Source organism: Pantherophis guttatus, chromosome 2 (assembly GCF_059756535.1).
Source record: "Pantherophis guttatus breed Tessera chromosome 2, ASM5975653v1, whole genome shotgun sequence".
NCBI classification, from domain to species: domain Eukaryota; kingdom Metazoa; phylum Chordata; class Lepidosauria; order Squamata; family Colubridae; genus Pantherophis; species Pantherophis guttatus.
In genome coordinates, this window is record NC_142064.1 from 20,622,074 (window position 1) to 20,643,682 (window position 21,609).

General features: G+C 41.1%; 2 protein-coding genes across 2 annotated transcripts in view; one reads left to right on the top strand and one right to left on the bottom strand.

The window, feature by feature from the left end:
- Positions 1 to 1,290: 1,290 nt before the first annotated feature.
- Positions 1,291 to 5,222, top strand: RXFP3 (relaxin family peptide receptor 3). Its single transcript, XM_034442422.3, has one exon. It carries the CDS (start codon positions 1,834 to 1,836, stop codon positions 3,181 to 3,183), a length of 1,350 nt encoding a protein of 449 aa, XP_034298313.2. The 5' UTR covers positions 1,291 to 1,833; the 3' UTR covers positions 3,184 to 5,222.
- Positions 5,223 to 13,631: 8,409 nt separating this feature from the next.
- SLC45A2 (solute carrier family 45 member 2) overlaps positions 13,632 to 21,609 on the bottom strand; it is a 28,894-nt gene continuing 20,916 nt past the window's right edge. Inside the window, exons 5-7 of the mRNA XM_034442495.2 lie at positions 21,117 to 21,240; positions 17,887 to 18,092; positions 13,632 to 13,875 (exon numbers count right to left, since the gene is read on the bottom strand). Coding sequence (XP_034298386.2) covers positions 13,645 to 13,875; positions 17,887 to 18,092; positions 21,117 to 21,240 — 561 coding nt within the window. The 3' untranslated portion in view covers positions 13,632 to 13,644. The remainder of the gene's footprint in view (positions 13,876 to 17,886; positions 18,093 to 21,116; positions 21,241 to 21,609) is intronic.

Consider the following 21,609-nt stretch of genomic DNA (forward strand, 5'->3'; position numbering starts at 1 on the left):
CAATGAAAAAAATAACTTGATATGTGCTCTTGAGCCCGCTTTCAAATCCAGTTTAAACTTTTTGCATCAGATTGCATATATATTTACATGCTGATTGCATTCTGTCCACAGGCCCATAGCCAGAATAAGTCCCATTTAGCTTCTTAAAATACTCGTTATGATTGCACTGACTTCTGAAGTGTATCCTACTGAATTCAGTGGGGCTTCCTTTTGAACTAATTTACATAAGATTACATTGCAAGGCACTGAACAGAGTAACTTGCTCTGAATTATGTTGGTTACCCAAATGGGTAGATGTGGAATATGTAGTTGCATTTTCCTCATTCTTTGATATATTTTTTTAATTTGATTTATATGCCGCCCTTCTCCGGAGACTCAGGGCAGCTTACAATGCATTAAGCAATAGCCTTCATACTATTGTATATTTATACAAAGTCAGCTTATTGCCCCCACAATCCGGGTCCTCATTTTACCTACCTTAGAAAGGATGGAAGGCTGAGTCAACCTTGAGCCTGGTGAGATTTGAACTTGCAGTAATTGCAGGCAGCTGATGTTAATAACAGTGCTTTAGTCTGCTGCACTACCAGGGCTCCTCTAAAACGTTTGAAGTTTGCACTTTTTTTTTTTTTTTTTTTTGCATTTTGGTTGGTTCTAATAAATATTTTATTCACCAGTGGTTTTTGGATTTATTTTTCCACTTTCCTTTTAAAAGTGAATATAATAGCAGAAAGCCAAGTTCCACAAATAAGGAAAGCATTATAATAAATGAAATCAAAAATTGCTTGTTTGTCTAAATTCTTGTATTTCCACTTGGCACATTAAAAAAAAAATCCCCTCACCGTCACTCCCACTATCCATTTAAAAAAAAATCTCATCACTACCACAGCCCACCAAGTTAAAGCATATTTGTGTCCTTTCTTGAAAAAAATAACTTGGGGGTGTACTTCATGATGAATTTATAAATGAATTAAAAAAGTACATTTCACGTACCTATGAAATGGGGATAGCAGTCACGGGATGAAGGGCAGAGAACTGCAAAAACAATACGAAACAGTTCCAAAGAGTTTTGCCCAGTTAAGATACGGTACAGTTGTGAAACCTTTGGAAGTTTAGATTAAAGCAGACATCTATCTCGGTGACGGGTAATTCGGTTGTAAGAGGAAAAGCGGGGAGGGGGCCGCGGGCGTTGCAGCACCTTGGACAGCACCAAGAGCGCGTTGTTGCGCGCGCACCTTTAAATAAAAAAAAAAAAAGCAGCCCGCGGAGTCAGATACGCAGTGGAACCGTCTGCGCCGGAGCGGGAGGCAAGATTTGTCTTGAGCCGGAGTTGCAGGTTGGGCAGGAGGGTCAAGAAACGCCGCTGTTTGGGAGATGGCTGGAAGAAGAGCCGCGCTCAACTTCAACCTGGCTTAGAGTTAGCTGCATGCACGAGCTGAGTAGCCGGCAGCGACGTCTGGAAGGCTCCGCTGCTACATCTACCCCAACAGTGAGTGACTTTCCCTTGGAGCTCCCCCGAAGTCTGTGTCTGGTTCCCCGTCTTTGGATCGGGTCTGGGCGTCCGGCTGCTTGCGCTGTCTTCTCTCCCTCGCTCCCGAGAAGATCAGCTGTGATCTTCTTCGCGCTGCCACCCGCTCCGTGCCTTTTCTTCCCCAAGTCCCTGCCAAAGATCTCGCAGCCAAGGTGGACTTGCCAGTTGGCCGGCCGAAAGGAGTCTTTCCTTTGATTGGGGACTTCTGGAAAGAGAGACTTTTTGGGGGAGAGGGGAGGTGTCTCGCAGTAGCAGCTTGTTAGGTGGAGCTGAGAAGACCCAAACATTTCCCCCTCTGCCATGGGATGGATGCCCTGTGTGAATACAGCTACTGCTCGCTTGCAGCTAGCATGAAGGAAGCAGAAGCCGGAGAACTCAACGCTTTCCCCAGCCGGCTAGAAGAGAGGCTGTTAAGCAATGGCACCAACGAGTCCCTGCAGGAGTTCTGGAGGAGCTTCCTCAACCTAGAGAGAGCAGATGGATTGCAGGGAGGCAGTTCTATCCTCCTACGGATCTTCATCTCCATCATCTACTCTGTGGTGTGCGCCCTCGGTCTAGTTGGCAACGTGCTGGTGCTCTACCTGATGAAAAGCAAATGGAAAAAGTCTTCCATCAATCTCTTCGTGACCTGTTTGGCGGTGACCGATTTCCAATTTGTCCTGACTTTGCCTTTCTGGGCAGTGGAGAATGCTCTGGATTTCACCTGGCTCTTTGGCAAAGTCATGTGCAAGATGCTTTCCTATGTGACAGCCATGAACATGTACGCCAGTGTCTTCTTCCTCACTGCCATGAGCATTGCCCGCTACCATGCGGTGGCCTCTGCCCTGAAAAGCAGGAGACAAGGAGGGCTCTTGGATGGCTGCTCTTCAGCTAAATGGTTGTGTGCCCTCATATGGATCCTAGCCATTCTAGCTTCTCTGCCCAATGGCATCTTCTCCACCACCTCCACTATCTTCGGTGAGGAACTCTGTCTGGTCAAGATACCTGATAGCCAAGGCAACAATACTCCATTCTGGTTGGGTCTCTACCATGCCCAGAAGGTCCTACTGGGCTTTCTATTGCCTTTGACCATCATCACCCTTTGCTACCTTTTGCTGGTGCGCTTCATCAGTGACAGACATGTGGGTGCCGGTTCCTGTGGGCCAAGCACTAAGCGCCGATCCAAGGTGACCAAATCAGTGACCATTGTGGTACTGTCCTTCTTCCTTTGCTGGCTGCCCAACCAGGCACTCACCACCTGGGGTGTCCTCATCAAGCTGAACCTTCTGCACTTCAGCCATGCCTACTTTCTCTCTCAGGCATACCTCTTCCCCATCACCGTCTGCCTGGCACATTCCAACAGCTGCCTCAACCCCATCTTCTACTGCCTCATGCGCAGGGAATTCCGTAAAGCCCTCAAGAAGCTGTTGTGGAGGATTGCTTCACCCTCCACCACCACCATGCGCCCATTCACTGCTACCACCAAGCCAGAGCAGGAAGAGCAGGCACTGAAGAACCTAATGACCATTCAACCCGCAAGCAGTTCTGCTCCTCCTCCTCCTTCTGCTAGAGCAGGAGATGTTCCTGATGCCGTCTGCTATCCTCCTGGGGTGGTGATGTACAGTAGCTGCTCCAATATCTTTCCTTCCATCACCTCCACTGAGATGCGCTGTTGAGTCTGAGGGACTGGCACCGAGGAAGAAAGAAATCGCTTGCTGTCCCCTGAATCAGTCAATGTGGTTTCCTGTGTTGGAGCATTCCTGGAACTGCCTAGTTGTGGGACGGGGGTGGGGAGTAGGTCCATGTCTGAAGAGCCATGCTTTTTGGGTAGTTGGGTGTTTATCAGCATGGAAGAAAATGAGGACAGTGCATTCTAGCACTTAGGGAAGCAATGTGGGAGTGCGGGGAAATTTATGGGATGGCTTCACTTGTAATGTCAACTGCTGCACCTTAATAACAGTAAAGGTGGGGAAAGTGCAGACAAGAGTGACCCGAATGATCAAAGCCTGAAGTAACTTCAACAAGAGGAAATTGTTTGCAATTCTTTATATTTGGGGGAGAGGATGTGGAATTAGGCATGGAACGGAAGAAATGGGCAAGGAGAAAGTCAGGATTCTAGACAACGACAAAGGATGATGGGAGAGTCAGGCTGGATAAAATAAGTATCTAGATAGTGACATTGACACCGTGATGGCCATGACCTTCAACAATTTTATTTGTGAAGGGTAAAGCTAGGCATAATGAGTCCACAGTACCTTCAGAAGTAATGTTTCTGAATACAACAAGGTGCGAGGAAATAATAGCGAGGAAAGCCCTTGCTGTCATATTCTGCATATTCCATAAGCATCTGGCTTGCCGTTCGAATAACTGAAGAGTAACTGAATCAACATTAAATTGATTCAGATTAGATGAGCTTTTGATCCGATCCAGCAAGCAGACTGTTTTTATGGGCTTATGAATACAGTAATGGGGTGTGAAATTGAGTGTTTTAAGGAAGTTGGTTTTTTTTAGATTAGTCCAGATAAAATAATATTTGCATCTCCAATTATCCTGGTCATTGGAATTAAGAAAAACCTCTCCACCTGACTCTGTTTCCCTTCCTCGTAAGAAAAGTGAAAGGCTAAGTTGAATGGTCTGGAAATTCATTCACCCCAGTTAGAGGGGATAATTCATAAATGGGGGGGGGGTATATTTATTGTTGATCCTCATTAAAACAATTCCATCTTCATAGGATGGAACACAGGATTTTAAGATGAACTATATTCGGATTTCATGTATTAGGACTAAGCTCTTTTTAGTTTCTTCGAAGTATAGAAGAAGAGAAGGAGGAATGGAGGAGTGAGAGAACAAAAGAGGGAAAAAGCAGCTCTGCTAAATTGTTCCGCTCTTGAATCTTAAGATTGAAAACAGGAGAAATTGTCCTTGTAACTTCAGGATGCTATTGCTCTGCCACTGGACTGCCTGTCCATCGTTTACTTCGAAATGATTTCATTTGTAAAACTGTGGGGGAAACAGACTGGACTTCAAAAGATTGATAAAAGTCAAAGGCGGATTGTGAAAGAGGCTTTGAAGAAAAACCCCAAGAACTGGCATTAACAAACTGTACCTGGCAAGCATGGATTTAAGACTGTCAAAGATCCTCATGGTAGTTCAGGCTGATGTCTATTCTGTTTAGGTAGATGACACCCAGTGGTGGGTTGCTACCGGTTTGCCCCAGATCAGGCGAACCTGTAGCGGCAGCTGTGGGAGGCTCCGCCCACCTGCCCAGATGCATCTGTAAGCATCCACGAGCAAATCGGTAGTGACGGGATTTGCAACTCACTACTGATGACACCTAATTAGAAATATGGAAGTGCTATACAGTTGCTATGATTCTGAGTGTTGGCAGACCTATCTGGATATGAGTTAAAGACATTCAAAATATGCCCTTCGCCATACTTTATCTAGAAAGATGTTCCTTCCTAGCTCCAATTCCAGATAATGATCTTTTAAACTCCATTCCCCATTTAGCAACAACATGGTGGTGATATCAATTGCCCTTGCAGCTGGCAATATTTGTACCTTTGAGCAAATACCTCCTGTAAATTGAAGGACTGGCCTGATGATTAAGGATGGGACATAACTGATTGAAGAAAGAAGGAGGCATAACAGTATATTTTCTGTATCAAGGCTGTCTCATTACATGTGAACTATTAAATCTCTGTATCCATATCAAGCATTGTCACGTCTTTACAAAAACAAGGTGATTTTGTGGCTGGAAAAGGTCTGATGGCTGAAAGAAGCAATTATGCAACTTACTGGAAAGAACCAAAACGAAGAAGTTTTGTGTATAGCTGGTAATTTCAAGTATTTTTTTGTCATTATTATGAATAGGGATGCCAAGCTGAACTAGGCAGGAAAAAGTTAAGTTATTCTGATATGAATGCAAGAACACAAGACTTTTTCCTCCTCCTTGGAGTGTACAAGAAACAAAGCAAAATACAGAAAATGGTGAGTCCTACCCTGTTAATACGTCATGCATTTTGCAACAAACAATTGTAATCACAAAAAGGGTAATTCCCCTTTGTCCCCCATATTCAGCAGTCATGTTGAATATGAATTGCTCTAATTTTACACTAAAAATGTAATCTGGAGACGTTTCTCAGCCATTTGCAAATGGCATCACACATGTCAAGCTTAAAGCACTTTGATGTCCTATCAGCAAACAGTCTAGTCTTTGTTCATGGACTAATCAACCCATTCATAGAAATATCGGAAGCCCTGGGGTTTTACTGAAAGGGCCATTTCTGTGTCCCCAATCCATAGGCATTGTGCTCCTTTCCTGTGAAGGTCATCCTCAATTTCTGGAGGGGTTGGGGGAAATGATGGGAAAACATCAAGAAGACCCTGTAGACATATGCCTCCATAAAATTCAATGGGTGAGACAGAGGATTACATGATGAATTCATAACATGACCAATGGAAAGTTACAACATCAAGAGGCCCAGAATTTTTTATTTATTTTTTTAATTTGATTTATATGCCGCCCTTCTCCGGAGACTCAGGGCGGCTTACAATGCGTTAAGCAATAGCCTTCATACTTTTGTATATTTTATACAAAGTCAGCTTATTGCCCCCACAAACTGGGTCCTCATTTCACCTACCTTAGAAAGGATGGAAGGCTGAGTCAACCTTGAGCCTTGGAGAGATTTGAACCAGCAGAAATTGCAGGCAGTTGTGTTAATAACAGGGTGCGTAGACCACTGTACTATCAAGGCTCATGATCTGCTGGTTAAGATGTTGGGCTAGGAGGACCATAAAGATCCAGCTTCAAGTCCACTGTCAACCGAAGAAGCTTACGGGATGAATTTGTTCTAATCTTTCAACCCAGTTTATCTCATGGAGTGGTTGAGCAGGTGCTCAACCTATATAATTTGCCTTCAGAGGGGACAATCTGCATCTGGTGTCTCATTTCAAAGGTCTCTGCAAGGAATAAGCTACTACTCAGGGAAATGGGGAGAGGGGTGTGTAATTGCACAATGTTTCCATCATGCAACCTCCAACAATGATTTATTTTGACATGGAAGGGTGATTGAGAAGTTCAGGCAAGCATTTGCTCCAGGATGTGAACCATAGACATTTTAACACAGTGTATTTCAACCTTGCGAACTTTAAGTTGTGTGGGCGTCGACTCCCAGAATTCCCCAGTCAGCATGCTGGCTAGGAAAGTCTGGAAACTGAAGTCCATATATCTTAAACTTTACAAGACAGAGAAATACTTCCTTAGCTTTAGCCTTTCAGTTAGATTCTGAAAAGGATCTCCCTTTCTTGGGGTTTTAAGTGGTGGTTCAGTGGCTAAGACACTGAGCTTGCTGATCAAAAGGTCGGCAGTTCGGTGGTTAGAATCCCTAGTGTCACGTTAACGGGGTGAGCTCCCGTGACTTGTCCCAGCTTCTGCCAACCTAGCAGTTCGAAAGCACATAAAAAATGCAAGTAGAAAAATAGGGACCACCTTTGGTGGGAAGGTAACAGTGTTCTGTGCGCCTTTGGCGTTTAGTCATGCCGGCCACATGACCATGGAGATGACTTCGGACAGCGCTGGCTCTTCGGCTTTGAAACAGAGATGAGCACCGCCCCCTAGAATCGGGAATGACTAGCACATATGTGTGAGGGGAACCTTTACTTTTTAAACACCATTCAAAGGAAAGAGAAAAATCTGTTGTTCCACAACCGATGATGCAGCCCTGCCTATTTTATCCAGGAAAAATATGCCGAAGTTTCAGCTTGTCCTAAATTAAGCTGTATACAGGGCTGCCTTGGTACAGAATCTCTCTCAGCGGGCCTTATATTGGCTCTTTTTGCCCTTTCCTGGATGTCTTCTGGGATGCCTTGTTTTCCAGCCATCTCTGTCTTCCATTAAGCAGGACTTTGGGGCAGGATGCAAGAAGCTTTGTTAGTCGAATTAGCAAAAGCAAAAGTTGCAGCAGGCCTGCTTAGCACCTTTTAAAGCAATATGGAATTAGAGGTCTTAAGATAATTAAGACTAGAGTTGCACATTAGCTGATGGCATTTTAGAGCATTACTTTGAGAGCAAGTAGCTGGCAGCAACAGGCCAGCCTAAGCTGACCTTGGAACTCTAAACTGTCTCAAGCCTCATTAGCACTCAGAGGGGAGGCCACCAGGAAATGCCAAGGCCATGGACCTGTCCCAGGAGTTAAATCAGTTCTGTGTCACTGCCAAGAAAATTACATGGAGGCATCCACAAAGCTGCCTGCAATTGGGTTTGACTTGAAGAAGCCTTGCGCGCAACATCGAAGTGGTGAGTACTGGTAGGACTGAAATTGAAACGGAGGCACTGAAAGGGAAGAAGGGAAAGTACAGGTAGTCCTCAACTTACAACAGTTCATTTAGTGACCATTTGGCACTTCTAAAATTGATTTATGACTGTTTTTCACGCATCCATTGCAGCATCCCCATGGTCATGTGATCAAAATTCAGACACTTGGCAACTGACTCATATTTATGACGGTTGCAGTGTCCTGGGATCATGTCATCACTTTTTGCAACTTTCTGACTTAACAACCGTGTTACTAATTTAACAACTGCAGTGATTCACTTAACAACTGAGGCAAGAAAGGTCATAAAATGGAACAAAAACTCACTTAACAAATGTCTCCCCTAGCAACAGAAATTTTGGGCTCAATTGTTGTCGTAAGTCGAGGACTACCTGACCCAGCATGTCTGTAATGGTATGTGGGAATGTCCTTAGGGGGAAGAGCCATAGCCATAGACAATGGTTGGATAAGGGGCAGCTGAGCCCTCGGAAGGAACCCTCTCTAGTGTCTTGGGCTGTAAAGACAAGGGGGAAACAGTTTTATAAGATTCTGCTAATGAAGCTTTAATGAAGCTGACTATAATAGGATAACTGTATACACATATAATCAGAATATACTATATTATATTATTATTATTACAATATAATTATTATACTATTACTAGAATTGTAAAAATATATGAGAAGGCAAATATTGAATAGTGAATTACAAAAGCAGAACATACATGCTGATACAGAAAGCTGTAAAATTATACTATATTGTTGTGTTGTTTGTGTATTTTATCTGTTTGCATTTGTATTTTTTTTTAATTTATGTAATTTATATGCCGCCTTTCTCCCGAAGGACTCAGGGTGGCTTACAAGAATGAACAAAAAATTACATAAACATTAAAATCAAATTAACATTAATTAAAATTAATTAAAATCATTTAAAATCACCCCTACAGATTCAGCCCATTTGGTGAAAAAGCCACGTCTTCAATTCACAGCAGAAGGAGAGGAGGTCAGGGGCTGTCCTGAGGCTGGTGGGCAGCCCATTCCAGAGGGTCGGTGGTCCTACAGAGAATGCTGTCCCCCTGGGGGCCGCCCCTAATCATCTTTGTTGCTCTTCTCTGCACTCTTTCTAGAATCCCAACATCATTTTTACATTGTGGCGACCAAAACTGAATGCAGTATTCCAAGTGTGGCCTTACCAAAACATTATAAAGTGGTATTAACACTTCACGTGATCTTGATTCTATCACAGCCTAGAACTGTGTTGGCTTTTTTGGCAGCTGCTGCACACTGCTGGCTCATATTTAAATGGTTGTCCACTAGGACTCCAAGATCCCTCTCACAATTACTGCTATTGAACAAGGTACCACATATACTTTACCTGTGCATTTGTTTTTCTTGCCTAACTGTAGAACCTTACTTTTTTCACCAAGTCTTCACCAAAACTTCACCAAGTTTCCCAAGTCTTCTCTCTTCTGTGGACCAAGATATTTTTGCAGGATTGTTGTTTAGTCTGTGGCTCTTCCTTCTATCTCCAAGGTCATTTTCTTTTTTTTTTCTTTTTTTAATAAATTGGTTAAAATTTACAAACATAGATACAACAATACAACATACAAAACAAATAAACATAAATCACTTCCTTTTTAAAGTTGTCACACCGGTAGACTGTCTTTATATCCTTATCTATATATCTATATACTGTATTTACATATAAGCAATATGATAAACTCCATATTTAATTTGTTATGTTCCTTAATTGGTACTCAATTTTTGTCTATATATTTTGACCCCTCTTTTGTGTCCTTATTTTTATATTCCTTTCTTTACACACTCCAGTTCTGTGTCAGCTTTGCTGAAAGCAGTTTATATAAGATAGAGGAAACTTGATTTTCATGTTTGCAAGCATTTTCCAAAAGCTGAAGGAGAAAACACTGGATATAGAGAGAGGATCTCTGCTGTACGTGGTTACTTTCAGAGTAATTATGATTTTTTTTTTCACCCAGTATGTTTACATTTCAGATTTTTAATATTAGAATGGAAGTTGGTATGTTCTTGGCTAGATTTTTAATCAAGGACATTTTGAAAGAGAGAAAACAATTCCCAACATCAGTTAATGGTTTCCACATAGGAGTTGAATAAAGAAATATGGCACTATTGCATTTTTCAAATATGAAATATGCTCTTACTTCTGGTTTGTGGTGTCATCAGTCTTCACACTGTAGAAAGTTAGTGCCCACCCTTCTCCTAGAAGAATGAAATACTGTATCTTGAGAAATATTAAAAAGGCAGAATATTATATTTCCCTGGATGAGAAGTTTTTATAGAGGGAGAAAGCAGCCCCCACCTTTTCTTAATAGCCCACAGGAGATGTTAGCACTTAAGAGATGAAGAGATAGATAGCTCTATTCATAAGCAAATACTGCAGGCAGAAATCCATTCAAGACAGGATATTTTGAAATTCCCTGAAGCAAGGTATGAACAAAGGTAGGATAAGCCCTCAGCCACAATAGGAATTGCCAAACACACCTTCATTGCATCACCCTCAGGAACGTCAACCAAATGTAGCTCAGACAAACACTTAGGATTTGTACTTTGCCTATTGAGCCAGCTATGACCCCTACATAACCCCTAAATGGCCACATCCAAGTCTGACAAGAGCCAATAGAATACATGTTCTTGCACAGGAACAGGAAGCTCAAGTGCAAAGCCCAAGAGAAGGTATAAACTCCCCCCCCTCCACTCTCAACTCCATGTGATCAGCTGCACTAGAACCATGTGCTTGGTGGTTTTGCTTCATCAATAAATGGACCCTCTTTCCAATCAGCCTCCAGCCTCCATTTTGTTTCCAATGCCTTTCTCCCGGCTTGGAACTGAACCAGATGGATATTTCTTCCCACAACACTGTACCAGGATTCATCCTGATCAGAAAGTCCTGCCTCTGCTTCGAAGAATGTATAATGCTGTCATGCTGGTACAAAGATACAGTGACTAAGGGGTGATTTCTGTGAGTCCTCAGTGTATCCAGTTTGACGCATTTACACAGCCTGTTTGGTCTAGTGGTTTAGGCACCAGGCTAGAAAGTGGGAGACTGCGAGTTCAAGTCCTGCCTTAGCCATGAAAGTCGGCTGGCTGATTTGAGACCAGTTACTCTCTCTCAGCCCAAACCACCTCACAGGCTTGTTGTTATGGAGAAAATAGAAGAAGGAAGGTGTGTTGGATATGTTCTCCACCATGAGTTATTTGTAAAAATAATAAAGGCAGGAAAATACATACATACATACATACATACATACATACATACATACATACCCTGCCATCCCCTTAATCAGAGGATTTTGCAGGCAAAATTCTGGTGATGCTGAGTTTTGCCAATAAAATTATACTGATATGTATTGATCAATTTGCAACATTTACCAGGAAACATTAAACAGCTGCATATTTTCATCAAGCATCTGAATGTGAAATATATTTCATAGCATGGGTGCGAACCCTGCCCAGAAGCCCCCTTAACAAGTATTTCTCGAATTTCATCCTGATCTACCAACATTTTTTTTAAAAAAAGTTTTATCCCAAGTTTTACCATTATTGAGAAATGAATTCTTAACTACAAATTTATATCAGCTTTTATGTATTTAAGAATAAACCTTCTGTTGTTTGAAAAAGTACTGAAAATTCTCATGTAAAACAGAGATTGATGAGAAGGATATCATGATCTGAACAATCTAATAAGACAGGAAAAATATTGACCCCTGATCCAGAATGTGATAGCACCATCATGATATACATAGGTAAAGATAAAGATTCCCCTTGCACATATGTGCTAGTCGTTCCCGACACCAGGGGGTGATGCTCATCTCCGTTTCAAAGCCGAAGAGCCAGAGTTATCCGAAGACGTCTCCATGGTCATGTGGCCGGCATGACTAAATGCCGAAGGCGCATGGAACATTGTTACCTTCCCACCAAAGGTGGTCCCTATTTTTCTACTTGCATTTTTTTTATGTGCTTTCAAACTGCTAGGTTGGCAGAAGCTGGGACAAATAACAGGAGCTCACCCCATTACGCGGCACTAGGGATTTGAACCGCTGAACTGCCGACCTTTCGATCGACAAGCTCAGCGTCTTAGCCACTGAGCCACCACGTCCCTTGTGATATACATACATGTATAAAATTAAGTGTTGCTAAGGCTAAGAATTAAAATACTTAGTTGTAGAATGAGGAGAAAGATAAACCTCTAAATAACAGAACAGCGTATAGAGTTGCAGTAATAAGGCTTGTTAGAATTCTCTAGGATTTTCTGTTGTGCCTTTCTCAAAAGTAATCCTTTAAGACCACATTTGGGGACATAAAATTAATTCTGGAAATATTAAATGCAAATAAAATTCCAACACAATTGAAGAAATTATAAAAGAACTCCAGCCAAGCATACCACATTTGTTTTCCTTCTTCATAGATGGCTTCCCTGTGCTGACTTAGCGACATATAGAAGAAAGCATGAATTTCTGTATACACACAAATGATCATAATAATGTATTATACCAGCCAATTTCCAAATTCAATTTCCTCTTTAAGAACTTCATGATAACTTCTATAAATAAATGTATAGCACACGCTGATCAATGGTACAGGTCAATAAAAACAAGGACAAATAGGCTGAAAAACAGCTTCTATCCCAGGGCAATAACCATATTGAATTCTAGGGTATAGTGCAATATCAGGTTTTCAATTTCAATTATATAGGATTTATGTTTGTGTTTTTATTTTTATGGTTATAATGTACACTGAAGACGGCATTTAATTTTGTTGTACCATGTGCAACGACAATAAAGTAAACTATAACTATCAGTGGTGGGATTCAATTTTTTTTACTACCGGTTCTGTAGGCATGGCTTGGTGGGCATGGCAGAGGAAGGTTACTGTAAAATCTTCCTCCCAATCAACTGGGGCTCGAGAAGCAGAGAATAGTTGGGGGCGGGACCAGTCAGAGGTGGTATTTATCAGTTCTCCGAACTACTCAAAATTTCCGCTATCAGTTCTCTAGAACTGGTCATAGGGTTGCCAGGTGTCCACTATTTGAGCGGACAGTCCACTTTTTTCACATTATGTTCACTATTTTTTTTCACAAAATAGTGGACATTTTTTTTATTCAAAAGCTTTATGATGAAATGGTACGTAATCTAAAGCTGTACAGTCTAAGGGAATAAGGATAGGAGAATCGCGTTTTGTCTTTTTTTTCATAAGTTAGAATGAGACAAAGATCGAATATCCATTGAACTCGATTCTCCGAAAAAAGTAATATGAGATTAAAATAAAAATATATTATAAAATTATGTACAGTTCACATTTTTAAAATGTATTGTAGCTTGTGTCGACTGACCTAAAATGGCGTGTTAAAATGTTTGTATGAAAATATATAATTTAATTGTAATTTTTTTTTTTTTTTACTACTTAACCCCCCACGCCCACCCCGCTTGTCCGCTATTTTTTGGAAGCAGACCTGGCAACCCTAGCTGGTCAGAACCTGCTGAATACCACCTCTGATGCTGATACCTTATTCTGAGTATCACAACCCATCCGTAATCTAACCTTCCAATTTCAATGAATGATTTAATGTCTACTGATCCCAAAAGATTTGTGCATCGTGGTTTGATTCAAGAAGCGATTTTTCATATTGTTAAACCAAAGCATCAATTCCGGGTCCATTTAACACACAAATCCAAAAAGACAGCTAAGAGATCATGTGAGGACTGTCTTAAATATTATTGACCAAAATACACCACTGTTCTTCTTTTTTGTTGAGGTAAGAAAAGGAGCAACGACTGCCACCAATCAACTATTTATTGCTTTCGTCAATGTACCGAACAAACAAGGCTACAAAGCAGGAACCCAGCAAAGCAACTGCAGAGGCAGAGATCACTACCACCACCACACTGCCAGCAGCACTGACCAGGAGACCCAGGCCCACCCCAACGATGATTTGGGCCAGTTGGACCATACAGGTCAAAGCAGCACAGTCAATACCCTTTCCTCGGCTGGAGTCTGCAGCTTCATCGTGTTTCTGATTCTGGAAGCAAACAGAGAAGGATATGAAGTCAACTGAATCAATATTACCATTCAGATCATCTAATCATTGTCTATCCACTGGTGTCACATAGCCAAAGTTCGATCCTAGGTAGAGGCAGATATTTCTCTCTCTGGGCACAATGAGAATATATCTGCTGAACAAAACTCCGCATTGGTGACAGGAAGGGCATCCGGCCATAAGCATTCTGCTAGCTCCATTCAGTTGCCCAGACTCCACCCCGCAAGGGATTATGGGGTCGTTAAAAGGTGATGACACAGCCAAAGCACATCAATATTAAGACCATTTGGAACCAAGTATTATATAAACTTCAATAATGTGTACATAGAAAGATGGAGTATAAATGTAAAAGAAAGAAAAAGACAGTGACTATGGAAAATACCAAAGCAGTTCACTCTCATTACATAACAATTCCCACGTACTACTATAATGATTTTATTCTATTTAGGAATTTTGTGAGGGTGTTAATATTGGAAATCGGTGGGAAGAAATTATTTCTTGATGTAAGATTAAGCATTTAGTTTTCTTTTTCTAAAAAAAAAAATCTAGGTTAAATTGTTTTACAATGCTGAAAAGCAAATAATTTTAATAACAAGAATAACTCCATTGTTAAAAAGTTCTGAGTGATCTTAATTTGATATATACAAATTCATTTACTATAGAAGTTTATAAATATTAGAGATAACGTAGAAATGTTTCTGGAGGAAAAGATCCATTTTTCTCTTAAATCTTTTATTTTGGGGATAGTTTAAAAAGAATAGTTGAAATCAAACTTTCTCATGTAAATCTTTTAAGAAAGCTTCTTAAAAATTGTTAGACAGATTTTCAAAATTACAAAAGCTCTTAATTATAGTCTTGTGCACTTTCACTGGAAATCTCTGGTTGGTTTTGAGAGAACTGTATTCAGTATGGATAAAACTGTAACAGTTCCATTCCTTGTCATTTTTGCTCAGAATTTTCACTCTATTCAGTGGATCATAGCCCCAGGAAAATTTTGTAAGATGAAATTTTTGTTTAAGATTTACCTCAGGGATGATTCTGGCTTGAAGAAACATGTTGACATGTTGACAGGATAACATTTGGCTCCATATCATATGCTGAGGGATATATACCTTAAAGGATCTGGAGAAATGTTATTCCAGGAGAAATGTCCCCATTGATTTAGACTTTAAAACCTGTGGACCTCAACTCCCAGAATTCCTCAGACAGCCATGGGAATTCTGGGAGTTGAAGTCCATAGGTCTTAAAGTTGCCAACGTTGGACTCCCTTGGTTTTGATAGTGCTCCATTATTTGTTAATGAGACAATATGCATTTTCTCATGGAAAAAATTGTATTTGAGAAAATAATTTTTGTAAAAAGTAATTTACTTTAAAATATCAGTACATGGTAAATAAATATGGTTAGATTCTGCATGAAACTGTAAAAAGGACATGTTGAAAACCTTCCTAACCACTTTTGAGAAGCGTTTTCAAAAGATTTTCATGAGAAAGTCTTGTTTCAAGTGTTCTTTCTAACAGCTTATAAAATTAGATGGTAATTGACATTAATCTACAAAGTTATTTTTTGTTCCTCAGAAACCCCATAATGGATAATTTAAACTCTTATTTTCCATGGGATAAAAATCAAGCAATCAAACGGGCAGATATCAAAGTTCACAAAAAACTCTGCTATTTTCCTCACTAAATGAAAGTTTTAATATAAGTGGCGCTAGATGGAAGATTCTTTCAAGTTACCGTTCTTATTTGAAATTGATTAAATAGGTAAAATTTCTCTGATTGTCACGCTGAGATATGAGACACTTTAAACTTAGGCTTAGCATATTTAAGAAAGAAAGAGAAAATCTCCATTCGATTCCTCCAAAACACACACACACAGAGACACTGATTATTGATTCTGGTCATATCCAATTTGTATGTTCAACACAGCACAATAGCAAAGTTCATCGTGAGCCATGGAAGGTTGCTGCACGACTTTGGGGCAGAAACTGTTTCTCAGTTCATCCTGGGCTTTATTCTGGTCACATCAGAGAGGTTGAGAACATGTTCAGCCCAAGAATTTATAAAGATGTGACATTCTGTAGCGTAGTTATCTTGACTCGCTTTCAGAACAGCCTGAAGATTAAGGCTGCTTTATTCAAGAATGTTAATGACATGTAAATGAAATAAACAATACACTCCATCCCATTCTGCGTCTTATCTTGCAGTAATGACACGGAAGTAGATAACAGGTTATAAAACAGAGCATTACATAAATGTGGGGAAGAAATTGCAGACAGTGTGATATTTTGCTTCGTGGGTTATTTTAAATTCAAAGCAACCCCGTTTGAAACGGCATTTAGTAGTAATGTGAATGATGTAGGAATAGTACAGGGTCAGCTATATGAACACTGAACGACCCTCTTTATTCACATTATTATAAGAAAGAAATGTGCTTGTTTAGAGATTACACTAAGTCAGCTAAATTCCATTCTTGGTAATATATATCTTCTGAGGGGCCTAGTTGTCAAGAATGCAAGGACATCCATATGAAACAAAAGTTACTTATTATCCAAAGCAGCCATGAATCTACGCATCAGCAATCACAGAACTGAGGAAGGTTGTTTAGCTAAGATAATCTTATGAACTAGAAAATAATGTAGGAATTTAGTAATTTAGAAAGTATCAATTATCATGTAACAAATGTAGGTTAACCATATATGGAAAACTGCTGTGCTCACAAAATCCTTTGTCTTGGATATGTATAAAAGCAGTTGTATCAGAGCTCTTCTTGGTTCAGAATTGCAGATACAAATCTGATTCTGAAACTGCGCAATAAACTGTCTCTGGCTGACCAGGAATGTTGTTTGGTCCCATCATTCCATAACAGTAGCATTATGAGAGGTGTCACTGCTTGGTTTGATCAAAATAAAGGTAGTTCTCATTCAAATTTATGATGGGCCTTCCTGGAGGTACAGTACTTACGACCTGGTTCTGAAGCTCTGATGGCCAGGGCACCCCACAGTTAATGGAGCCTGCTGTGCATTTTGGCACTCAACAGGCTCCATTACAGTTGTAACAAAGGACTACCTCTATCCAAGTGCAAAGTGGAAGCAAAGATAATGGAGTGGATTATTGCTTTCTCCTAATCAGGTGAGGGTCAAGTAAAAATGAAACACGTCGATCAGTGGTGGTCTTCAAAAATTTTTACTACTGGTTCTGTGGGTGTGGCTTGGTGGGCATGGCAGGGGAAGGATACTGTAAAATCTCCATTCCCTCCCCAATCCAGGGGAAGGTTACTGCAAAATCCCCATTTTCTCCCAATCAGCTGGGACTCAGGAGGCAGAGAATAGATGGGGGCGGGGCCAGTCAGAGGTGGAATTTACCAGTTCTCCGAACTACTCAAAATTTCCACTACTGGTTCTCCAGAACTGGTCAGAACCTGCTGAAACCTACCTCTGACATCGATCCCTGGTCTGCGAATCTAAGCCAAGGGTGTCAAACTCGATTTCATTGAGGGTCGCAACAGGGTTGTATTTGACCTTGGGGGGCCAGGGTGGACATGGCCAGGGTAGGTGTGGCTAGCTCAACGTCACTAGTGTCAGGGGCCCAATCGCTCTGCCAGCAAAAATGGGCTCCCGAGCTTCGTTTTCGGCTGCAACGGACTCCTGCAACCCTCTGTCAAGGAAAATGGAGCCCAAGTTCCATTTTCCCTGGCAGAGGCACTGTGGGCCGGTCCTTTGCTGTTTCCAGGGTGGCCCTGTGGGCCAGATCTAAGCACCCCTCAGTCTGGGTACGGCCCCCAGGCTTTGAGTTTGACACCCCTGATCTAAGCAATATCTACAACTGGATTCAAGAGCAGTCAGATGGTTTCTAAGATATTAGCAGTAAAGAAAGTTGATTGGACTCTTTCCTTTACTTCATCTTCACTCACCCACTTCCCTCCACTTGAAGGTGAGCTGCAATGAAGGATTTCACAGCCAATGATAAGACAACAGCCTTCCATTTCAACTCACCAATTCCTCCTTGTGGTAATTAGCAACAAGGTTGAATGGTATCGTGTACAGTGTGCTGGACATGACACCGAACAGGGAGCACAGAATCAGAGTAGGATGGACTTTGGGAAACAGCCCAATAAATCCAGTGCCTAATCCAAAAAGGAGATAGCCAACAAAATAGAGTCCTTTTAATCCTAGGAACGGTAGCAGAGCTCTTTGAACATCTGGTGGAAGAAAAAAGATTGGGAAGAGAAATTAAAATGGCAGCCATTTTTACCTCTGTTGAATATTAATGAAAACCTTTATGGCTCCCCCTTTTTTTGTTGTTAATAACAGTTTCTTTTTTTTAGAAAACAGATTTTCATTTCATTTTATTGAAAGATGATTTAGGTCAGTGTTTCTCAACCTTGGCAATTTTAAGAATGCTCAAGCCAGTTTCCAAGGTTAAGAAACACTGTTTTAGGTTGCAAGTAGTTCTTGACTTATGACGGAACACTTAGCGACTGTTGGAATGGATGCCCCAGAACTAATTATGACTCGGTTTCAAATTTCCAAGAGCTGGTTTTCCCTTGTGGTCACATTTTGAATGCTCAGCAACCAGCCTACACTAAAGACTTATGACTGTTTGCACTGTCCCATGGTCACATGACTGCGATTTTTTGCCAGAACCTGGGGTTTTACTTCTGGTTTCTGGCAGAAAACACCCATTACAGATAATGGATTTGCTTAACGACCATTACAAAACAAGTTGTAAAATAGGACATGGTGATCTTAACAACCTGTTGTGGCCCGTCAGCAGCCAGTGCAGTTGGTGGCTGATTCCGACTGCGAGGAGGCTGGTGTGGTGCTGTGCCAGCAGCCTGGGCAGCTGGCACTCGAGTCAGACAATGAGGAGGCTGGAGAAGATGTGGTGCCAGATGCAGGGATTCAGCCAGGGCCTTCAGAACCTCCAGAAGCCCCTTTAAGTGAAGAGGACGAAGAGGAGGAGCCTCTTCTCGATGCAGGGGCGCGCAGAGCTGCCAAAAGGCAGGAGTGGCTCCTCAGGAGGAGGTCTCCTTGAGAGTAAAGATTGGGGCTAATTGGCCACCACACCAGCCTCCTCGTCGTCAGAATCAGCTACAATCCGTGCAGGCCGCTGGCGGGCCACAATATTATTATTATTATTATTATTTTATTCATTAAACATGAAACTCAGTCAACTGAACATTTAAAAATGTGTCACAAATATGATTGACAAATCATTATTATTATTATTATTATTATTATTATTATTATTATTATTATTATTATTATTATTATTATTATTATTATTATTTATCTTCCACATTTCTTTCCATGTGATCTTTGAGATTTGGGGATTTTTACTGTAATCAATGTAGAGGACTAGACTGGACATTTCTTTACCCAGTAGAAGTCCGCTTCAATCTTTCTTTTTGTATTTATATCAACAGTGAGAACTAAAGAAACCCTAAAGGGATAGGAAAGTCCACATCTGAAACTAAGCATCTATTCATACATCAAAATGTAATTCTTTATTTTATTTATTAATCACATTTGTTGACGGAACAACTCTGTCTAGCATATACAGTACATTACACATGCCATCAAAATATTGATGAATAGATGAAATATATACAAAAATGGAGGATTTTTGTTTAACAAAACAACTTCAGAATATTTTAATGATGGAAGGCACATCTTATTAAATTTTCTACCTCTGTGAGATGTTGCCATGCATACATGTATTTTCCATATCCAGTTTTTGAAGTTTTGTTTTCAGCTGCAGGCAAAGGGAGCTTTGATCCCAGAACTATTTTGGAATTATTTTGGCAGCCAAGCCCAGGTAATCTTGCCCCCAATATTTCACAGTGTGCAGTCCTCAGAATAAGGTATTGTTCAGAAAGCTTGCCACAGAGGATGTGAATGCTATCTAGAGCAGAAAAATAGCTGCTGTAGTTTTCCAAGGGTATCTAATGAATCTAGCTATTGCTCCATGGTGGATAGACAAGCAACGGGAGAATTAGATCTAGCAGGAAACATGGCTCCTTAGCCAATCGGGGGTGGGGATAAGCACCTCTCTGGCCAATGAAAAGGGAGGTGGATATCACATTCACAATCCATCAAAGCATCACATTCTGGCTGGAGGGAGATCATCATCTGAGTTTAGGGGCACATTCATTGTGGCACTTAGCAAACACACCAACATATTCAGACCCAAGCTTTATCCTTATAACTGGAATGAAAAGATAGCAATTGCAATAGCATTTAGACTTGTATACTGCTTCACAGTGCTTTACAGCCCTCTCTAAGCGGTTTACAGAGTCAGCCTGTTGCCCCCAACAATCTGGGTCCTCATTTTACCCACCTCGGAAAGATGGAAGGCTGAGTCAACCTTGAGCCTGGTGGGATTTGAATTGCCAGATTGCAGTCAGCCGGCAGTCAGCAGAAGTAGCCTGCAGTACTTCTGTGCACTGTGCCACCACGGCTCTTCTAATGATACTGATCTACCTAAAGAGTTGCCTTCTCCTCTCCCCACCACCAAAAAAGCTATCTCCTGGTCAGGCAGGGAAGGCATATTACAGATCCCATCAGCTAAAGAATTCTAACTGATAGGGGTCAGGAAAAGAGCCTTATCTGCCATTGTCCCTTCACTGTGGAACATTTTCCCTTCAGAGGTGAGGTAGGCCCCCAGTCTCCTGGCCTTCTGGAAAAGTATGAAAACCTGACTCTGCAGCCTTGCTTGGGGTGCACAGTTGTGGGGCTGGCCAGCACTCTGAAACACTAATTTTTTATACAACCTCCTCTTTTTAAACATTTAAATTATATATTTTATGTATTAATATTTCATTTGTACACCACCTAGAGTCCCACTATGAGGGAAATGGGTGGTTATAAAATGTGATAGCTATATGATAGACCAGGGATCGGCAACCCACAGCTCTGGAGCCACATGTGGCTCTTTCATCCCTCTGCTGTGGCTCCCTGTCGCTGGTTGGCTCCACAATTGATAGGGCTTTCGGTTAGGACAGGTGGAGGAAATGGACGCCACACTAGAAGGAGATTCTATAGTGGGAGAATCGGACTTCCGGTCGGCTCCAGAATTGAATGGGGGGCTTCTCTTAGGATCTTTGTGGCTCTTTGAGTGTTTAAGGTTGCCGACCACTGTGATAGACAGACAGGCAGATGTTTAGCCCTATATATTTAACTCTTGCTTTCAGGAATTTCAGCCAAATTGAAATGATACTCACAGGAATAGACTGAAGAAGAAATAGCATTGATGCACAAACCCCAACATCCAATCTCTACACCCTTTTTATAGGTCAGATAAGCAGTGGAGTTGTGAGGGGCATAAGGATCACCTTCGAACACAATCTGAGAAGCATCAAAAAGACAGGATTAAAAAGTGGTTGTGACATGGAACCTATCCAAATTTCATTGCTAAAGAAAGTAGAAATCCCAAAGACCAGAATTTAATATACAGGTAATCCTCAATTTATGACCACAGTTGGGTCCAGGATTTCCATCACATGTTGTCGCAGTCATAAATCAATAAGTCACATCACCATTTTAACCACAGTCATTAGTCAAGACACCACAGTCATTAAACCAATCACATGCTTCTGTGGGATGCTTCAATCAGCCATAAATGTGAACTGGTTGCCAGGTGCCAAAATTGCAATCACATGATCATGGGAAACAGTGTAACAATTTGCAACACTCATGAATACAAATTTAGATCAT

What these genes read in the sequence shown, in the direction of transcription:
- RXFP3 (XM_034442422.3), top strand. Translation starts at nt 1,834, where the DNA reads ATGGATGCCCTGTGTGAATACAGCTACTGCTCGCTTGCAGCTAGCATG.